The 21201-nt window shown below is 34.6% G+C and overlaps 4 protein-coding genes across 4 annotated transcripts; all 4 read left to right on the forward strand.

Moving 5' to 3' along the window:
• Window positions 1-4878: 4878 nt before the first annotated feature.
• Window positions 4879-6396, forward strand: LOC110864287 (L-lactate dehydrogenase B). The gene is made up of 2 exons (XM_022113329.2): window positions 4879-5545; window positions 5816-6396. The coding sequence occupies exons 1-2, from the start codon at window positions 4937-4939 to the stop codon at window positions 6257-6259; spliced, it is 1053 nt and encodes a 350-aa protein (XP_021969021.1). The 5' UTR covers window positions 4879-4936; the 3' UTR covers window positions 6260-6396.
• Window positions 6397-7632: 1236 nt separating this feature from the next.
• On the forward strand, window positions 7633-8142 carry LOC110866041. Its single transcript, XM_022115394.1, has one exon. It carries the CDS (start codon window positions 7633-7635, stop codon window positions 8140-8142), a length of 510 nt encoding a protein of 169 aa, XP_021971086.1.
• A 1070-nt stretch (window positions 8143-9212) lies between these two features.
• LOC110864288 (14 kDa proline-rich protein DC2.15) lies at window positions 9213-9888 on the forward strand. Its single transcript, XM_022113330.2, has one exon. It carries the CDS (start codon window positions 9269-9271, stop codon window positions 9656-9658), a length of 390 nt encoding a protein of 129 aa, XP_021969022.1. The 5' UTR covers window positions 9213-9268; the 3' UTR covers window positions 9659-9888.
• Window positions 9889-20076: 10188 nt separating this feature from the next.
• On the forward strand, window positions 20077-20649 carry LOC110866040. Its single transcript, XM_022115393.1, has one exon. It carries the CDS (start codon window positions 20077-20079, stop codon window positions 20647-20649), a length of 573 nt encoding a protein of 190 aa, XP_021971085.1.
• The last annotated feature ends 552 nt before the right edge of the window (window positions 20650-21201 follow it).

The raw sequence follows: 21201 nt of genomic DNA on the forward strand, positions 1-21201 counted from the left end.
TCCTGGTTCAATGCCATTGTGTTTTAGAACTGTATTCCTGGTTCAGACAATTCAAAGACAACTATTGTCCTGGTTCAATGCGTTTTAGAGAGAACACTTTCTTTGGTGCTTTTATGCCATTGCGTTTTAAAACTAAGACATTTTTATGCGTTTTCTGGTCATTGCGTTTTAGAAAAACACATTTTTGAAGTGTTCTTAGTCATTGCGTTTTAGGTAAAACACATTTTTAGGTGTTTTCAGTTAATTGCGTTTTACAGAGAACACTTTCTTTTGTTTTTTTAGGCCATTGCGTTTTAGAAATGAGACATTTTTAAGTGTTTTCTAGCCATTGCGTTTTATAAATAAGATATTTCTTTGTGTTTTTGGTGCATTGCGTTTTAGGTAAAACACATTTTTATGTGTTTTCAGTCCATTGCGTTTTAGAAACTACACTTTCTTTTGAGTTTTTAGGGTATTGCGTTTTAGAAATAACACATTTCTTTGTGTTTTCTGGCCATTGCGTTTTACAAATAAGACATTTCTTTGTGTTTTTTGTGCATTGCGTTTAGAAAAATGTCATTTTTTAGGTTTTTTTTCCATTGCGTTTTACGCAACTGGGTTTTCAAAATTTTTTTTCGAAAATATAGCAATAGTATACTCGTTTTAAAGATAAAAAAAACGCTCGTTTTTTTGGTGCAATTTTTATAAAAAAAATAATGTTGTGTGAAAGAGTTATTAACGTTTAAAAAATGGGGGGAATTGGAGGAGAGAAACTATTGCCTTGGATTGACTAGAATGCCCTTAAACAAACTCACGCGCCTCTTTTCTTCCCTTCAATTTCCATCATTTAATTTTAGCCATTGATTAACTAAATGGATGGTCAAGATCACTTCCTAGCCTTCTTAGCCAAATAAACTTCTTATTGTATCTCCACCCTCCAAATATAAGCACATTATTTTTTAAATTTTAAAAGCTCAAAAAAAAAAAAAAACGGAAGTCATAGTTTGTGTGTTTCTAATATGCCCTTTTGCAATACGAATTCAACCCAAGCCTAAAACAATTTTCATTTTTTTTCTTTCTTTTAATCAGGTGTTCGGGTGTGTAAGAGAGCATATATCACCCAAATAATAAAAAAAAACACAGGATATTGAGGGCTGTTACATACCTGAATGGGTAAATCTGGAAAAAAACTAAATGGAAGTTGGAAATGGTGGCGTCAAGGTCAGCAAACACCAAACAAGAACTTGAGGGATCTTCAATAAAATAAGAGCTACTCGTGCTGATAACGTGATATGAAAATTTAGAGAAATATGAGAAGTGTATTCTCTTTCATTTATCAGCCACATATATATACACAATGATGTAGTCAAAATATAACTGAAAACATAACCAGTTAGGAGGAGAATCAGGAGGGAATATATCTGTATGTATAACAATATTTTTTATTATCTTTGTCATTATCTTTTCTCTCTTCTTCACTCACAACCACTTTAAAAATATATTAAAAAATTATAGAGGATGAACAGTATCCTCTCAAATATACAAATGAACAAAAACAATTTTTCTCTTCTTCACTCACAACTATTTTTTATAAAAGGGTAAATTACACTTTTCGTCCTTTATGTTTGTATCAAATTGCATGGATAGCCTTTAACTTCGATAATTACAGTCACAGTCTTTTCTTTAAAAAAACCGTTACACTATACGTCCTTTAACCCTAACCTTATTAAAATTTGCAGTTATGTCTATTCATATAAGGGCAATTTAGTCTTTTCACTTAATTATTTATAAAAACAAATATAAATACTCCTTCATTTCTTTCTCTCTCTCTCTTTCTTCAACCTCTCGAAAACCACCGACCACATTTAGAAATCTGCATAAATTATGTATATCTATGTTTTTAAAAATACAATCAAACTCACACAGCAAACACAAACCATCAAAAATCCAAAACAACATACTTATCAACAAAACTAAGAACATCATCCTTCTCGATTTTTCCTCTGAGCCCAGATGCGAGATTAAAGGCTATGTTTAGTGAATCGTAACTCGTTCAACAAAATCAACAATGCCTGAGAGACTCGAGTGGAACATAGATGATGAAATCGAAGACTATTGCCTCCGTCAAAGAAACTTCAACACCAAGTCACTGCCACTCTCTCGTCTCTCTCCCTTTTCACTTTCTCACTCTTCTCGTTCTCTCTCTTCTGAATTGCGGCGATGGTGAATGTGGTGGTGATGTGATAGTGGTGACCCTCCAGTCACCGCCCCCTCTCTCTTCCCAATCACCGCTCCTCTCTCATCTCTCTCTTCTGAACGATGGATACGTGCAACCATTCTAAGGTAATCATCCTGGGGGTTGGATTTGGTGGTGGTTGTAACAGTGGTGGTGGGGGTGGGATTTGGCGGTGGTGGTGCTGGATTTGGTGGTGGCAGTCAGTGGTGGTGGTGGAGGTGGGGGTTTGTTGGAGAGAGAACTGAGATAGAAGAGAGAGAGAGGTGGAGATTTCTTTAAATATATATTTACTAAAATTACTAACTTACCCTCATGTGGGAAGCACATGCTATATTTAAGTGAAAATTTTAACTAGGTTAGGGCTAAAGGACGTAGGGTATAGTGAAAATTTTAATAGAAGATTGCATATACTTTTTTTTAAAAACTACAAATAAAATTAAGAAAAAACTACATAAAATAAAAAAAGATTAAAAACTTCATGATTTTTCTTGTGACTTCTTTTTTGGCCGCTAGTGCTTTCTTTGTGTTCCTTGAGCGTCCACTTTATTTGTGTTCGTTGAGCGGCCGTTAGTGCTTTCTCTTCATCCGTTTTTTTCTTGTGACTTTCTTTTTTGGACGGTTTGGATGACGAACCATTAACGTCTTGCGGTTGTGTTTCGGGTACGGAATCGTGTTGGGAAAGGTTAACATGAATAGATGAATCGTCGTATGGAAAGTTTGTGAATACACGGTTTCCTATATACGACGCGATTCCCGCTAGTTCAGGACACGGTGAGTAGACTAAACCTTGAGGATGACCGCAGTTTGTTGGTTGACGGTTTTGTGGCGTGCTAGGGTTCGGGTTCTCTTGGAAACCAAAGGGGTTGGTTGGGTCGTAGTTTCGGTTAAATGGATGCATTGTAGAGGATTAAGTGGGTTAAATTTATAAAAAAAATATAGAGATAGAAGAAGTAGAGATGTGGTAAAAAATTGTAAAGAGGGAGAGTATTTATAAGGTATAAAAAAGAACTAATTTTTCTAAATAAACTAGCCGTTGGCTAATGGCTACCCCAAACGGTCAAATTTCACCACCCAATCCTAGCCAGCTGCCTTAGATAGCCCCCTACCCAACGCCGGGCTTCAAAGCCACGCTAGCGGGGCAACGCCGTGGCCAACGCTGGCACAGTGTGGGTTAGCCAACATTGCCTGACTTCTCCGCCCCAACTAACGCCCCACACCCGCTATTCTTATCTCCTTCATATTATTTACATTACCCTGGTCCGACTTAATGAAAGATATATAAAAATGAAATTACTCCTCTATGTCAACGTGACAACATGTTTTTTATATTGAAACTCTTAACACATAGTTTAATAAGATATAGAAAATAGATTGAGGCATTAAGTAGCTTAAAATACTATTTTCCATGAAAATAGGTTGGAATCCTTAATTAAAATTATTAATACTTTTTATGGTCAAGGTTTTACAATAAGCCACCCATGGTTTCCTTAACCTCAACATTCAACTTTCAAACATAGTGCTTTTATCTTTCGGTCATTATTTAATTCAAACCACGCTTTTTAAGATATCGATTTTTTCAGGTAACTATACAAGTATATACTTAATTGTATACACTTTGGAATTTAAGGTACACATATTCTTACATTTTAATACATTAAAGGTTTTTGGTAATAAACATTAGAATCTTATATATTTCCAAGCCATGAAATCTAGCATGCTAAGGGTGGGCGGGGCACCCACCGATTTGATATCGGGGACCCCCCCCTGCCGCTTCGGTATTGTGCCGCCAACAAAGGCGGTGAAGAGAGAGAGGGTGGAAAGCGGTGATGTTGTGCCGAAGAGGGGGGAGGAGAGAGGGAGGAGAGAGAGAGGAGAGAGGGAGACTTGGTCCAATCAATGATTTTCTTTCTTTTTTTTTTTTTTTTTTTTTTTTTTTTAAAACCAATTCACCTAATAGGGGAGTGGCGCCATCAAATGGGGGTGTTAGGGGAGTTTAAGAGGGGAGTTGACGTGGCACACGGGGATTGGTTTGGCGTAAGAGAGTGCACTCACCTATTAGGTGTGCACCCCCTTCACCCTAAGAACTATTATTAACGAAAACAGTTGCAAAAAATAAATAAGATGATCAATTGTAAAAACACGCTTTTTAGTGGTCAAACATTGGTTTGAAACTTGAGTTGCACGGTTGTTGAAGATTTGTGAATTCGTTGAAAACCGATTTTCTTACAGGGGGGAACATTCTATAACAATCAAATCAATAATAACCAAACCAAAACAAGTAGTCAAATGCCAATGATCTCTAGATCAAATGGTGGAGGGCTTGCATTTCTCTTGAGAGGTGCAGGTTCGACTCCCACTTGGTGCAGAGTGAGGCACTGGTGGGCAATGATAGGAGACCCAGGGAAACCTGGGTTGGATCCTTGAGCCAAACGGGTTTTACCGGTAATTTCACTGTCGTGCCTACGGGCGGGTGGGTTATCGGGTTTTCCCCGGAATTGGTGGTGCACTCGGGTTACTCTCGGAGTACTACGTTTGTCCAGTGGGTACCCCGAGAGTGTTTGGGATTGAGTTTGTTGGCCGTTCAAAAAAAAAAAAAAACAAGTAGTCAAATATTAAACTAAACTAATTTAAAATTTCCATTCGGCTATTATAAATAGAATCCCCTTCACCTCCATCAAAATCAGTCATACTCATTTCAATACAACAAAACTTTCTTGTAAAATGCATAAAAGTGGTTCATCTCAAGCATTGGGTCCAGGTGGGCTAGACATATCCCAGTCCTTTTTCAAGCCAATCCATGGTGCATCACCACCACCAACCACCACTCGCACCACCAAAATCTCCGTCATTGGTGTAGGCAACGTAGGCATGGCCATTGCCCAGACCATCCTCACCCAAGACCTGGCCGACGAGATCGCACTCGTTGATGTTAACCCCGATAAACTCCGAGGAGAAATGCTCGACCTTCAGCACGCGGCTGCATTCCTCCCACGCACCACTATCACTTCCTCTACTGACTACTCCAACACAGTTGGTTCTGATCTTGTGATTGTGACCGCGGGTGCCCGCCAGATACCTGGAGAGTCTAGGCTGAATTTGTTGCAGAGGAACTTGGCTTTGTTTTCCAAGATAATTCCTCCACTGTCAGCCGGCTCCCCTGAGGCTATTTTGATGATAGTGTCGAATCCAGTAGACGTCTTGACTTACGTTGCGTGGAAACTGTCTGGGCTTCCCGCTAATCGGGTTATTGGGTCGGGCACAAACTTGGATTCTTCCCGGTTTCGGTTCCTGATTGCTGATCATCTTGATGTCAATGCTCAAGACGTGCAGGTGAGTAATTAGTTTTGAATGGTATTTTCGGCTAGTTCGATCCTTGAACTGAGCGGGTTTTACCTCACCGCACTGTCGTGCCTTCGGGCGAGTGTTCACGGGCTTCGGGCCCTAGGTGAGGGTTTTCCCCGGTTCGGAAGGCGAGTGTATCCCGATGTGGTGAATTTCGCCAGTAGCCCATTTGGAGGATTCGTTGACCGTTCAAAAAAAATATAAAAATATAGTAAGTAATCAACTATTTTCTCTAAATGTTTATGTTATTTGTTTAAGGCATATATTATGGGAGAGCATGGAGACTCATCTGTAGCACTATGGTCAAGCATAAGTGTAGGCGGGGTGCCAATACTTAGCTTCTTAGAGAGGAACCAAATTGCGTACGAGAAGCAAACACTCGAGGAGATCCACAAAGAGGTCATCCAAGGCGCATATGAAGTGATTGGTTTAAAGGGTTATACGTCATGGGCCATTGGTTACTCGGTGGCTAACCTGGCTCGGACAATATTAAGGGACCAACACAAGGTCCATCCCGTGACAGTACTAGCGAAAGGGTTGTATGGTATTCATGGCGGCGATGTCTTTCTTAGCTTGCCAACACAATTAGGGAGAAACGGAGTGTTGGGTGTGACGAATTTACATCTTAGCGACGAGGAGTCTCAACAGCTTCAAAAATCTGCCATGACTATCTTGGAGGTGCAGAGCCAATTGGGTATTTGAATATCATTTTTGTTCATGTTCCTTTTACTCGATCTTGAACACAAATAAAAAGATGTGCACGCCTTTTCATTTCTTGTTTAACAATCTATGTTATTTGTACGTTTTTGTATTAAGTATTGTTTTCTATTTGCTTTAAATTTCTTGTGAGATTATATATTTTGTAACATTACATATATTTTTAAATATAATTTGTATTTGCGGATTTTATTTTGATAGAAAAGAAAAATGCAATAGTATTAACATGGCAAGGGATGACGAGGCAGTAAAGAAATATAAGAATGGTGGGCTCATACCTTATTTTAATAATTATTATTTTCTTAAGTTGGGCAGCCTAAGCCTATACGAGCATAAGCCCAAGGTGTATAAGACCCATTAAATACCCACGTTCCTTTTATCATTCTACCATGTGTTTAAAACACATGGTACTGTGTTTACGAGTTCACAGGTGCGAATTATGGAAGCATATCTTCTTATAGAAATGTAGGGTAAAGATGCGTACATCTGGTTAAATTGATCCAATACTTAGTGCGTATACGTGAGCCTTATGCACCGAGTCTGACCTTGCCGAGTTCTTTCAAATGATTATTAATTAATGAGTAAATTTAGTTAATTGTGTTTAGGCTTATAAAACGTACGTGTCAGTCGCGTTAGATAACAACTTACAACTTGTTTTGAACAAAATGATTTTGGTGTAAATTTGCTTGAGGACTAAAAGGCTTCTAATCATAATATTTGAACAAAATGATTTTGGTGTAAATTTGCTTGAGGATTAAAAGGCTTCTAATCATAATATATATGTTTAAAGACATAATACTCATATTTTAACTCAAAATTGCAGCCTTGCAAGCCAATATTGACATATTGTAGGCCGACCTCCGAAGTTGCAGCAACCCAATACACTTAAGGGGCTTTCTCTAAGTTGGGCTCATACCTTATCTTAATAACCTTTTTTTAAGTTAAACCTGGTCGATACTCCAGCAACAAAACTATTAAGGGGCCTAAGCCCATACGAGCATAAGCCCATGGTATGGTGTAGTGTCCTATGCCTAGTAAATGTGCCTCGATTAAAAAAGCCCAAGCCTAACGTGTCATGGGCTTCTAACAAGTAACAACTTTGAATCTTTGATATAGTTTGAAGCATACATAGCCCACCTTTGACATAACTCTCTTTTGTAGTTAACTAGTAAAATGACCCGTGCTACGCTGCGAGAACTCGGTTGGTATTGATTGAAAGAAAGTATCTAAGACGAAAAGGTCATGATTCCCAAAAAAATATACGGATACTTATTTTACATAGATCAAAAACAATAAATAACGAATATTGGTAATGATTTCTTTAGAACCAACACTGGTACCGACATTGTTCGGTTACAATGGAAACACTAACGATATGGAGTAAATGGGTGCCGAGTAAGTGTAACATTTTCATGTGGAGAGCCATTTTGGATCGTCTGCCGTCGAAGAGGGCGTTGCGTAGAAGAAATATTGTGGTAGAAGATCCGATGTCTTCTTTTTGTGGAGAGGTTGAGGAAACAATGGATCATTTGTTCACGGCTTGTACGTTGGCTTCGAATGTTTGGCATGCGATTTCTACTTGGTGTAAAATTCCGGAGATTTTTGCTTTTTCGGTTTTTGACTTATCAAAGATCCACAAGCACGCGAGGGTTTCAAGAGTTTTTAAGGCCGAAGTGGTTAAAGGTTTGATCGTGATTGCATGTTGGAAGATATGGAAGGCTAGGAACGAGAAGATTTTCCAACAGAGTTCTAGCAATGCTCGAGACATAGTGGAGGCGATTAAGTCGATTGGTTTTTTGTGGTTTAAACATAGGCAAAAGCGTATTTGTATAGAGTGGGATGATTGGCGATGTTTTAACTTGATGTAATTGACTGTGTTGGTTTCCTGTCTCTCCTCGAGACAGGAGGTTTTCTTGCTAGCGTTTAATGAAGTATATTTTTCAAAAATAAAAAAAAGCAAAACATTTGAAAGAATTATTAATATTAAAAGAATATCATGAATTATGTATAAATATATTTTTTTTTTGAAAATTGACTTTCATAAAACAAACACCACCGACGACTATCACCAAGACGGAGATAGACGCCGAAAACCGAAAACAATAAACAACAATCACGTTACATCAAACAGACACCATCTATTCCAATCCACTACCCCTAGCTTAGATCTATTTTTGTACCAAAGAAAACCCAAAGATTTTATATCCGCAACCATCTCCACCACCTTCGTATCCTTTCCAGAAAATATCTTTTCATTCCTAGCACGCCAAATCCTCCAACAAGTAATGATAACAATGCCATGAATAATCGATCTTTTATTCCCCGTCACGCCACTCACCTTATGCACTTCCACCAAATCATTGACGATTAAAAAGAAAAAAACGAACTTAAGAAAATAAATGGAAAGTTACCTTCTTAGCCGGTTATTGACTTATCTGGTTAAAGACTTACTAAATCATAAATGTAACCTCTCTTCTAATTAAATTTTGGATTGAATTTCTTCTTTTTTGTAAACAACTATTATTTGAAAAATACCTTATGCCTCCTACTTACCTGTAATGGTTTTAAACAGATGTGATTGTCACAACCTCATATGTATTACTAGGATCAAGTCTAGAGAGAAAATAATAGACTATTAATGTGGCAAATGAAGAAGATACGAAAAATTATGGCAGAGGGCAAAGTCAAGTATTTAGAGTGCCCGTGATCATTTATATTATTTGGTATGTGTATTTTGCAGATCACGTCTATAAATAAAAATTATTGCATGTCCTTTTTATATAAACAAAGAAAATGGTTAAAAAAGCATAAATTAATCAACTTGCATGAAGAAAAAACTCCAATGATCATAATGCTTGAAAGTGAGCAAAGGAGTAAAGATTGCAATTGGTATCTCCATCTATAAATACCATAGCAACTTCAATAGTTCCACACCTCAAAACTACCAACCATCACTTGAGCTAGTTTTGCCTTCACATCCCTAAGCAATTCAAAATGGCTTCAAGGGCTTTGGCAACAACTGCTTTCCTGCTCACCCTTAACCTTCTCTTCTTCACTCTCGTAACTTCAACTTCTTGCCCACCCCCACCAAGCACTCCTAAGCCAAATAAACATCACCACAAAGCAACTTGCCCTAAAGACACCCTCATGTTAGGTGTGTGTGCTAATGTTCTCAACGACTTGGTTCACCTAGTCGTTGGTACACCACCAAAGACTCCTTGCTGCAGCCTCCTCGGTGACCTCGTTGATCTTGAGGCAGCAGTCTGCCTTTGCACCGCAATCAAAGCAAATGTATTGGGTATCAACCTCAACGTGCCAGTTTCTTTGAGCTTGTTGCTTAACTATTGTGGAAAGAAGGTCCCACAGGGCTTCCAATGCGCATAGAGACCTTTCATGGTTGACAAATGTTGGTTGAAGTTTTTTTAATCTCATTCTATATTGATGTGTATTCATGTTAACTAAATTTGAGTGTTGTAATTTTTTATTTTTATGAAGCAAGTAATTTGTATTGGAAGGCTTCTGCCTTCTTTTGTATTTAGATCCTGTCATAATAATGTGACTAGGGTTTGTACTATTGTGATTCCAAAATAAAAACATATAATTCATAATTTTTATGCATTTTTGTAACATTCCAACAATAAATCTTGTCATATTTGCGGGTCCAAACATGAAATATATGTCTATATGCGCATAGTAACCAACCTACAAGTGGGTTAACATCCGGTACATCTGGTCCGATCACATCTTTAGTAAATTAATTACTTACACAAAGTTATATGTGTGAGGGATGAACTATTTTAAACCATCATATGGTGCTTCTATGTTACAAACGGTTAATTGTATAGTACATGTGTAAAAATAATTTTTTTGAATAAACTATAAAATTATGAAGGTAAACATATATAACTAATTATTCTTTTTCTAAAACAACGTCTTTTCTTTATAAAGAATGTCATGTTCTACTATTTAATAGTCCAAAACACTAATCACGTAAAGGTTTAACAAAAAAAAAATAACAAAGGACAATTCGTGACTGGTCGATGTATTTGCTACAACCTATCAAAGTTCAAAAGTAAAAAATTTATACAATAAAATGTTTGCGATTACATCTTTGACTAGCTAATAGAGATTGTTTTCAATTTTTAACATTGGGTAGATTAGGATTAATTTTGATGAAATTTAGAATTAGAAATATTGTAAGATTGGCCGTTAGAAAAATATTATACTTATCATTACATTGTGAAAAATTGTAAGATTGAACCTAAGACATTTCTCTATAAGACAAGAGTCTCTACCAAGTGAACTACCTCCACTTTAGCACTATGATTGCCATTAGTGATGGAACATTTTTTTGCTTGTACGAAGAAGAGTTGGTATTATTTTCTTGCTTTTGTGGGTAAATGACGTCTAAAAATACGAAAGTTGAATATAAAGAGGAAACTTTACTATTAAAATCTAAATGGAGAGACTCTTAGTTACAGTCTTTCACACGATTTAGGAACCTTTTCACGTTCTTTAATCTTTATGGTATCTCGCATATTGTCTAAATATAAATAGTCTATAATTATAATTACGTAGTACTAGTTTTGTTTTGTTGTTTTACTTTGTTTTTCTTTTGTATTATTGGGTTTTACAGCTTTGCTGCCTCTGTTCTATAATCATAAAATCTTTTACCATGCAAAAAGAAAAAGAAAAAAATTGATGGTAATTAGCATGTAGTTCACAAAACTACTAGGGCACAACCAAGCTTGAGGCCATGTTTGACTTAGCTTTTCAAAACAACTTATAACTTTTTGGAAAAGTTAATAAGTCATAATGGAGTGACTTATTGACTTTTTCTCTCACAAAATAGTTTCATCCAAACACTTTTTAACTTTTTAAAAAATCAATAAGCTAATAAGTCACTAAAATAAGCACTCCCAAATACCCCCTGAAATACAAACTATGATAAAAAAAAATCATGTCTACCTCCCAACCCTAGGTACGTATAGACATAATTGTTCAAACACCACAAATTGTGGTAGGTTAAATTTTATGGACCTAAGCTACAACAACTAGCTAGACAAATGTTTGTGACCTCATGCAATAACATATAACTACTGCAGTAAGACGGAGGTGACGCCACGTCCCACTGTGGCAGTCAGTCTATATGCCAGCGTTGCTTACGTGTGGGCTGGACACATGACTGCTATCAGTGCCACTTACTATTTTGGCCACTTAAGTCAAAGTGTCAGTCCCACTTGCGTCGTCAATAGGATGCGGTGCTGGGCCGCATTGCTATCTGCGGTAACCGCGTTTGTTTCCGCGTCCCTTGCCTTGAGGAAGATATGTATAGGATGCGGTGCTAAGCCGCATCGCTATGTGCGGTAACTGTTGTTGTTACCGCATCCCTTGCCGTGACGAAAACAGCCGTTTTCATACATAAGGTAAGTTTTCTCATCACTTGACCGATTGGAATCGTCAACCGCGTTCGCACGTGCCCGCACGGACGCAGATAAGTCCTTGCTGGTGGGAGTATTTGATAAGGGTGATGGTCACTCGCGATTGCTTTGGTGCGAGATTTGGGACCATACCCCTTCAATTACATAAAAGGGTTGAATAACATATTTTTTTTTTTCACCTACCAAGTATAGTCGTTAGTACTTAAAGGTTTTGTGTTATAGTAAATAGACCCCGATGATCGAATCGCGATGCCAGCAACATTCGGAACCAGGTTTTGTTAAATTGGCACCGTTAGCTAAGTGGACCCAATTAATAATTTACTGCATTATAGCATGCATGTCCTTTTATATAGATCGACAGATCGTCCACTTAGGAAAATCAGTGGGTATCATGTGTTGTGGAATGTTTTAGCAAAATAGTAGCCACACATGACACGCCATGTCACTTGGGGAATATTTTTTCAACATGTTCAGTCTGCTAGAATAAAACCTGATCACTTTATAATTTATATGCAACAATTTGAGTCTCTTCAAATTTATGTAAGAATATGGAATAACGTTTTACATAAATAACGTCTTAAGCATCAGTCTTTCGTAAAGACCAATACAAAATTGAAGGCTTTCTCCTTCGGTAAAGATGGGTTCCATTGGTGATTCTAACTCGGAAAATATTACGTGGTAATATATTTACCGACAGATCTTACCCAAAAGATACCGACAACGATGTTGGTGTCGCAACTCCGACGGATTACGGACAATTTAATTCTTTGAACCTTAACCGACAGATTTTTCCTTGATTATGTGTCGGTAATTTGATTCTTGTTATAACAAAATTTATTAGCTATATTTACATTTCATGGAAGTAAAAGTTTATTATTAATTATGGAAATAAAAAGTTACAAGAAGTCAAGAACTACAATAACTCGTCGGTGAAACAACTATATATATGCAAATGATGATTTTCTATTTTGCTCAGTTTCAACATATGCTTCCTGATGTAACTAGCCAATCAAATCCTACGATTAAACAAAAAGAAGACGTCTTTGTTAGTGGAATCCTTCGTTTTCATTTTTTTTTTTTGTGTTTAGTGGAATCCTTAGTCTATCAGTCACTAATTACCGTGAGATAACTCTAATCGTTGATACTCATTGAACGTCTTTGTTATACACTATAAAGTAGGGTTGTCTAAAAAGTTTATGGCTCGTAGCTCTCTCATAAAAAAGCTCGTTTGAATTGGCTCAGTATGAAATCGAGCCCAGCCGAGCTAGCTCAATTTGAAAACGAGCCGAGCTCGTGTCAAAGGTGCCTCGGCTCAATTTAGGTTGAATTGATTTACTTTTACTTATACACACACGTATACCCGTTAAATATTTTTATATTATAGAGGCTAATAAACTTATTTATTAATTGGTTGAACTTGATTTAAACTTATTTTTGTATACGATTTAACTTGATTTGATCGAATTGATTTTGTTGTCGTTGAGTTTGAAGTTGCAATGGATGATTGACGTCGACCTATGTGCTCAATTACAAATTTTAGAGATACGACTTTGTAAGAGTCTCTTATTTGACTTTTTATTAATTGTCCGGTTGATGCAAGCCATTTAAAATTAAAAAAAAAAAAAAAGACAAAACTTTGGTGTACAAATTTTCACACTAGCAAAAAGAGTATACACATACATTATACTTTTTTGACATTTTTAAAGTTGAAAATTTATATCGGACAAACACAATTTCTTTTAATTTTGGTATTATGTGGAAAAAATGAAAGTTTGGTTGTATCATATTATTGTCAAATTAAGTTGACGATTTTAAGAGATATTTAAACATAATAAAATGTAACTGTCAGCCTACATTCTACATAACATGTGAATTGTACTAGCGATTTAGAGACCAATATCTAAATTAATCACCACCATCTCTTTCTTTAATGATATTCGTATAAACTATACGACTGATAATTCTCATCCGTAACTTGAAATGCATTATACCGACATGGTTTTTCTTTTTAATTTTTTTTTAAATATATGTACGTTGCCTCTTTATCAACAAACGTTTAGATACATAACAATGAGGGGGTTTCTAAGTAAGCAAATTTAAATGGCTTGAGTTTGTTATATGCTAACAAGCTTAAACTCTTTAATCATACGCGGTTAAAGTTCCCGAAAGAGTTTCTTGTCCATGTTATATACAGATTAATTGGATCGATCGGACCGATTTTTGATTGTTTGGGATTGATTAAAAATGTTACACTTAGCCCCACTGATCTTTCGGTTTATGTATAGAACAACTTAAAACTTTGTTTTCTTTCGTAAAATGCATTTTGTTTAAAGTAAATAACACTATATATTTATTATTATTATTATTATTATTATTATTATTATTATTATTATTGTTGTTGTTGTTGTTGTTGTTGTTGTTATAAAACATTTGAATCGGTATTTTTATAAAAATTAAATTCAAGGTTAAAAAATAATAACGTTTTTTTTTTGTAAAATAAGGATATTCCGACTTTTATCATAGGTAGAGGATCCGAATTATAATTGGATATGGAAATGAATTGGATCACTTATACGGATAATCCACGAGTGTTACAAGAGCTACACAAAGTTGAGAAACTTTAAAAACTCTTATCAAATGTGTTTTTTATTATTTTACGCTTTCTGCGATTATATATCTATTACCTCGTAAATCAAAAAAAAAAAAAAAAATTGACTGTGAAATTACATATTTGTAAGTGAGAAAAGCATTGTTCAGTTTACATTTATACAATTTATTTTTACTTACGAAAAATGTTTTACATTTACCTAAAAATTACTTTTGTGTTTTTTACATATATGTAATTTCACTTTAAATGAATATGAATTCATGTGGTTTTTTTCTACGGGTTCAAGTTGCTTTTGTATATGTGTAATACTATTTTTTTATTTTCTTTTTTGTATCTTAAAAATGCTAGATTTACAACAAATTTAAAAAAAATTGGTGTTTTTTTAAGTTTTTTTAATTCTCTTAAGAAAAAGAGTTTTCTCTCTCTCTCTCTCACTCACACACACACACAGATATATATATATATATATATATATATATATATATATATATATATATATATATATATATATATAGACACACACACTGTGGAGTTATCCTATCTAAGAAATGTAAAAAGGGTTTTCAGCCATTGGATAGAGTAATGGAGGGTTCAAATCTTGTTGTGCCAAAAATGTAAATAATGTCCTATTAAATGAGGCACGATGGGGTCTTACTCTAATTGAAATTGTTTTAAAATCAAGTAATTTCCATATATCTCTATCCTCTCTCTTCCTTCGATTTCGGGATTTCTCACAATCAAGATGGACGATCAATCTAATATGGGGATTAACTTACAAAAGTAATGCAGATTCTTCTTACTCGTTGTTAATTTCTGAAAATTGCTCTTTTTCACGGCATTTCTCGAAATGCAGGTTTGAAACACTATTTGTTAACACCAATAAAACACCATGTGTTAACACCATTATCTACTAAGAACATCTTATTATGTTTTAAACACCATACTAAGAACACCATGGATTGTAAAACACCATACTAAGAACATCTTATGGAAACGCAGGTTGTAAAACACCATGAATGCTAAGAAGGCTTGTGTGAATTAAACTAAGACTGTATTAAAACACCAAACTAAAAACATCTTCTGGAAACGCAGTTTGTAAAACACCATTAGCTATTATTCATTTTTGTTCATGAAATTGAACTAACACCATGTGTTAACGCATGTATAAAACACCATATTAAGAAAATCTTCTGGAACGTTGGCTGTAAAATACCATGAAACGAACTGACACTTTATTAAAATACCATGTTATGTAAACATGTAACAACCCCATACGTGATTAAAACACCATATATTGATCGTAACATTAATAGTATTAGGGGCGTGCACGGTTCGGTTCAGTTTTTGGGTAAAATCAAAACCGAAACCGAAATGTCGGTTTTCGGTTTTTTAAAACCGTCCGGTTTCGGTTTTTTTGGTTTTTATGCCATTCGGTTCGGTTTTTCAGTTATTTCAATTTTTGGAACAAAATTATGTTAGATTCAATCTCTAAATTATGTAATCCATTTATACATAGAAAAAAACATGTCACCTAATTTTTGTAAGGTTTTGCATATAAACTAATGCATAAGCCGTTCTAATAAAAACATAATTTTTGTAATTTTTTTAAATTGTTGTTTAAACTGTTTTTATCTTGTTTTACTAAACAGCTTCTACATGTGTTTATATGCAAAAGTTTCGAAAACAATTTTTGATGTGTCAGTTTGTTATGCTTTATAAAGATTGATTATAAATTTAATAAAGTACAATTTATTTTATGGATATAAAATTGTCATGGCATTAAACATGTTAGCACTAAAGACTCAATCATGTTCTCGTTAGTTCAATTCCACATCAAGAAAACTGACACATCCGAACTAAAAGCTTATTAAATGTTTGATGCCTTTTAAGAGTAAGGAATTGATATAATACCTTGAATGGGATTTGATGAGAAGTCTTCGATCTTGACATGGGATTGCTAAAATTGATTAAACTCTTTCGAAAGAAACAAGTAGTTTACATAATTGTTAAGTTGTCAATATCAAAAGGCTAGCAATTTAATGACGACAAGTAGACACGTTTTAATTAATAAACATTTAAATCATTCTTAAAAACATTTCTAGAAAATTAACTGGAAGACTCTACTATGTCTTGATAAGAATGTATACTATGTATACAATGAACCTTCATGTTAAATTATGGAGTTTTTTTTTAATTTATAAATGCGCCACTAGTCTATGTGTTAATCACTTTGGGGAAACTTTGGAATTTAGTTCACTTGGGGTTCTCTCCGGTTCATTTGGATAGGTTTGGGATTTTATAGGTGTGCCGAGCTTTGTACACTTGTCCGTACGAGAAAACCTATCCTCAAAGAAAATGGCCATACGTTGTATCACCAACCTAATCACCCTTCAACATCACTCCTAGTAACATGATATAACTATCCTCAAAGGAAATGGCAATACGTTGGTGATAGGTTTTCTCATACTAAAAAGTGTAAGAAGCTTGTATAACACACCTATGAAATCCTAAACTTAACGCCAAATGAATAGACAAGAACATACCAAATGAACTAAATTCCAAAGTTTCCCTTAATTGACTAACACATAGCGTAGTGGCCCATCTATAAGAAATGTTGACAATTTGACACGAAGGCTCATTGTATACATAGTATTCGTTCTTAACCAGGCACAATAGGGTTTTGCAGTTAATTTTCTAGAAATGTTTTTAAGCATGATTTTGATGTTTTATTAATTAAACCATGTCTACTTGTCGTCTATAAATTGGTAGCCTTGTGATATTGACAACTTAACAGTTATGTAAACTAGTTGATTCTTTTGAAAGAGTTTAATCAATTTTAGCAATCCAAAGTCAAGATTGAAGTCTTCTCATCAAATCCCATTTAAGGTATTATAACATTTCTTTACTCTTAAATGGAATTAAACATTTAATAAGCTTTTAGTTAGGATGTGCCGGTTTTCTTGATGTGGCATTGAAGTGACGATAACATTATATAATGACTTTGGTTTTGGTGTTGATATGTAGGTTTTCTCATACTAACAAGTGTTAGAAGCTTGTATGACACACCTGTGAAATTCTAAAGTTTACACCAAATGAATTGGTGAGAACCCACCAAATGAACAAGACTCCAAAGTGGCCCCAAGTGATTAACACATAGTTTAGTTGCCCATTTATAAAAAAACTTCCAAATTCTCCTCATGTTGAAGTATTTGAGAGAATTAGCACTTGCGATGTTCTCTTAGACGACAATAGACATAATTTATAACTTTCTATATACCAATACAATGTTTTCTTTCTATAATTTTACTCTAAATAATAATTACTTTGATATCCAGAAGAAAATCATCATTTCAAAAACCTTAGTTGATAGAAAAAACCATATCAACAACTTTTTATATAAAAACACCATTATCAATGTGAAATACTATCTTAATAATAGGGTTTTGCATATGCTAAATGACCAAATTGATATAGATTTAAAATAACTTTAAGGTATTTAAATATTATATTACTTAGGTTGAGTTATTACACAGTCTCCTGAATTTAGAAAGGGTACAAAGATACGATATATCATAGAAGATAACACAATGCCAAACAAAATATAACGCAATGGCAAGAAAGAATGACACAATGTATCGCAAAAAAAACATAATGACGAAAAAAAACGCAATGTCAAATAAAAAGACACAATGATCCAAAACAATAATTTTAAAGTCTACAAGCTAAATATTCGAAAGCTAAAACCTAAAATCTAAAATCGTAGAGTTTTACGAGATGGTTCTAATACCGTTAGAGTGAGTTTAATCGGAGCTCGTTTGTTACCCTTCCTACTACTTCCTAGTTTTAGGAGACCATGTTTTTAAATCTTTTCTTGTGTTACTTTAATACACTTATCTATAGTATATTATAAAGTATTTCCCAAGGACTTTTAAAAATTAAAAGGTACATGTATATTTTTTTTATCATACAACACACAATACATATGTTAACTACTTTTTGAGGGCAAATTTGTTATTAAAACACCCTCTTTAATTCAAAGGAAATCAAGAGGTATCCTTTGAGAGCTAATTTTTTTTGAATGGTTAATTTCTTTTAATCCTTGTAATTTTACAATTACTTTGGTTACATTAAATAGAAAACATACAAAAAAAAAAAAATCATAATGCTACATGTTTTGGTGTAATCTTCTATATATAACAATGTTCCTTATAAAAGTTGAAGTTTTATAATGTTAATAATACTATATCTAAATCGGAAAGTCAATAATGAAAGCTGCGTTTTTATCATGTCAGCATTTTAGCCTTTATTTCTAGGGCTGTAAACGAACCAAACGTTCAGTAAACAGTTCGTGAACCGTTCGGCGGGAAGTTCGTTTATGTTCGTTTGATTAGCTTATCGAACGAACATGAACAAAAAAAAATTGTTCGGTTAGCTTAGCAAACGAACACGAACAAAGGTCTTGTTCGTTCAACTGCGTTCGTGAACATTCGATAATATGTTCGATTACGTTTGTTCATGTTCGTTAGATTATATATTTTGTAACATTACATATATTTTTAAATATAATTTGTATTTGTTGAATTTACTTTGATAGAAAAGAAAAATGCCATAGTATTAACATGCAAGGGATGACGAGGCAGTAAAGAAATATAAGAATGGTGGGCTCATACCTTATTTTAAGTATTATTATTTTCTTAAGTTGGGCAGCCTAAGCCTATACGAGCATAAGCCCAAGGTGTATAAGACCCATTAAATACCCACGTTCCTTTTATCATTCTACCATGTGTTTAAAACACATGGTACTGTGTTTACGAGTTCACAGGTGCGAATTATGGAAGCATATCTTCTTATAGAAATGTAGGGTAAAGATGCGTACATCTGGTTAAATTGATCCAATACTTAGTGCGTATACGTGAGCCTTATGCACCGAGTCTGACCTTGCCGAGTTCTTTCAAATGAGTATTAATTAATAAGTAAATTTAGTTAATTGTGTTTAGGCTTATAAAACATACGTGTCAGTCGCGTTAGATAACAACTTACAACTTGTTTTGAACAAAATGATTTTGGTGTAAATTTGCTTGAGGACTAAAAGGCTTCTAATCATAATATTTGAACAAAATGATTTTGGTGTAAATTTGCTTGAGGATTAAAAGGCTTCTAATCATAATATATATGTTTAAAGACATAATACTCATATTTTAACTCAAAATTGCAGCCTTGCAAGCCAATATTGACATATTGTAGGCCGACCTCCGAAGTTACAGCAACCCAATACACTTAAGGGGCTTTCTCTAAGTTGGGCTCATACCTTATCTTAATAACCTTTTTTTTTTAAGTTAAACCTGGTCGATACTCCAGCAACAAAACTATTAAGGGGCCTAAGCCCATACGAGCATAAGCCCATGGTATGGTGTAGTGTCCTATGCCTAGTAAACGTGCCTCGATTAAAAAAGCCCAAGCCTAACGTGTCATGGGCTTCTAACAAGTAACAACTTTGAATCTTTGATATAGTTTGAAGCATACATAGCCCACCTTTGACATAACTCTCTTTTGTAGTTAACTAGTAAAATGACCCGTGCTACGCTGCGAGAACTCGGTTGGTATTGATTGAATGAAAGTATCTAAGACGAAAAGGTCATGATTCCCAAAAAAATATACGGATACTTATTTTACATAGATCAAAAACAATAAATAACGAATATTGGTAATGATTTCTTTAGAACCAACACTGGTACCGACATTGTTCGGTTACAATGGCAACACTAACGATATGGAGTAAATGGGTGCCGAGTAAGTGTAACATTTTCATGTGGAGAGCCATTTTGGATCGTCTGCCGTCGAAGAGGGCGTTGCATAGAAGAAATATTGTGGTAGAAGATCCGATGTGTTCTTTTTGTGGAGAGGCTGAGGAAACAACGGATCATTTGTTCACGGCTTGTACGTTGGCTTCGAATGTTTGGCATGCGATTTCTACTTGGTGTAAAATTCCGGAGATTTTTGCTTTTTCGGTTTTTGACTTATCAAAGATCCACAAGCACGCGAGGGTTTCAAGAGTTTTTAAGGCCGAAGTGGTTAAAGGTTTGATCGTGATTGCATGTTGGAAGATATGGAAGGCTAGGAACGAGAACATTTTCCAACAGAGTTCTAGCAATGCTCGAGACATAGTGGAGGCGATTAAGTCGATTGGTTTTTTGTGGTTTAAACATAGGCAAAAGCGTATTTGTATAGAGTGGGATGATTGGCGATGTTTTAACTTGATGCATGTAATTGACTGTGTTGGTTTCCTGTCTCTCCTCGAGACAGGAGGTTTTCTTGCTGGCGTTTAATGAAGTATATTTTTCAAAAAAAAAAAAAAAAAAAAAAAACATTGGAAAGAATTATTAATATTAAAAGAATATCATGAATTATGTATAAATCTATTTAGTTTGAGTTCAAAAAGAAAAAACGAACTTAAGAAAATAAATGGAAAGTTACCTTCTTAGCCGGTTATTAACTTATCTGGTTAAAGACTTACTAAATCATAAATGTAACCTCTCTTCTAATTAAATTTTGGATTGAATTTCTTCTTTTTTGTAAACAACTATTATTTGAAAAATACCTTATGCCTCCTACTTACCTATAATGGTTTTAAACAGATGTGATTGTCACAACCTCATATGTATTACTAGGATCAAGTCTAGAGAGAAAATAATAGAATATTAATGTGGCAAATGAAGAAGATACGAAAAATATGGCAGAGGGCAAAGTCAAGTATTTAGAGTGCCCGTGATCATTTATATTATTTGGTATGTGTATTTTGCAGATCACATCTATAAATAAAAATTATTGCATGTCCTTTTTATATAAACAAAGAAAATGGTTAAAAAAGCATAAATTAA

The sequence above is a fragment of the Helianthus annuus genome, chromosome 6 (genome assembly GCF_002127325.2).
Source record: "Helianthus annuus cultivar XRQ/B chromosome 6, HanXRQr2.0-SUNRISE, whole genome shotgun sequence".
NCBI lineage: Eukaryota > Viridiplantae > Streptophyta > Magnoliopsida > Asterales > Asteraceae > Helianthus > Helianthus annuus.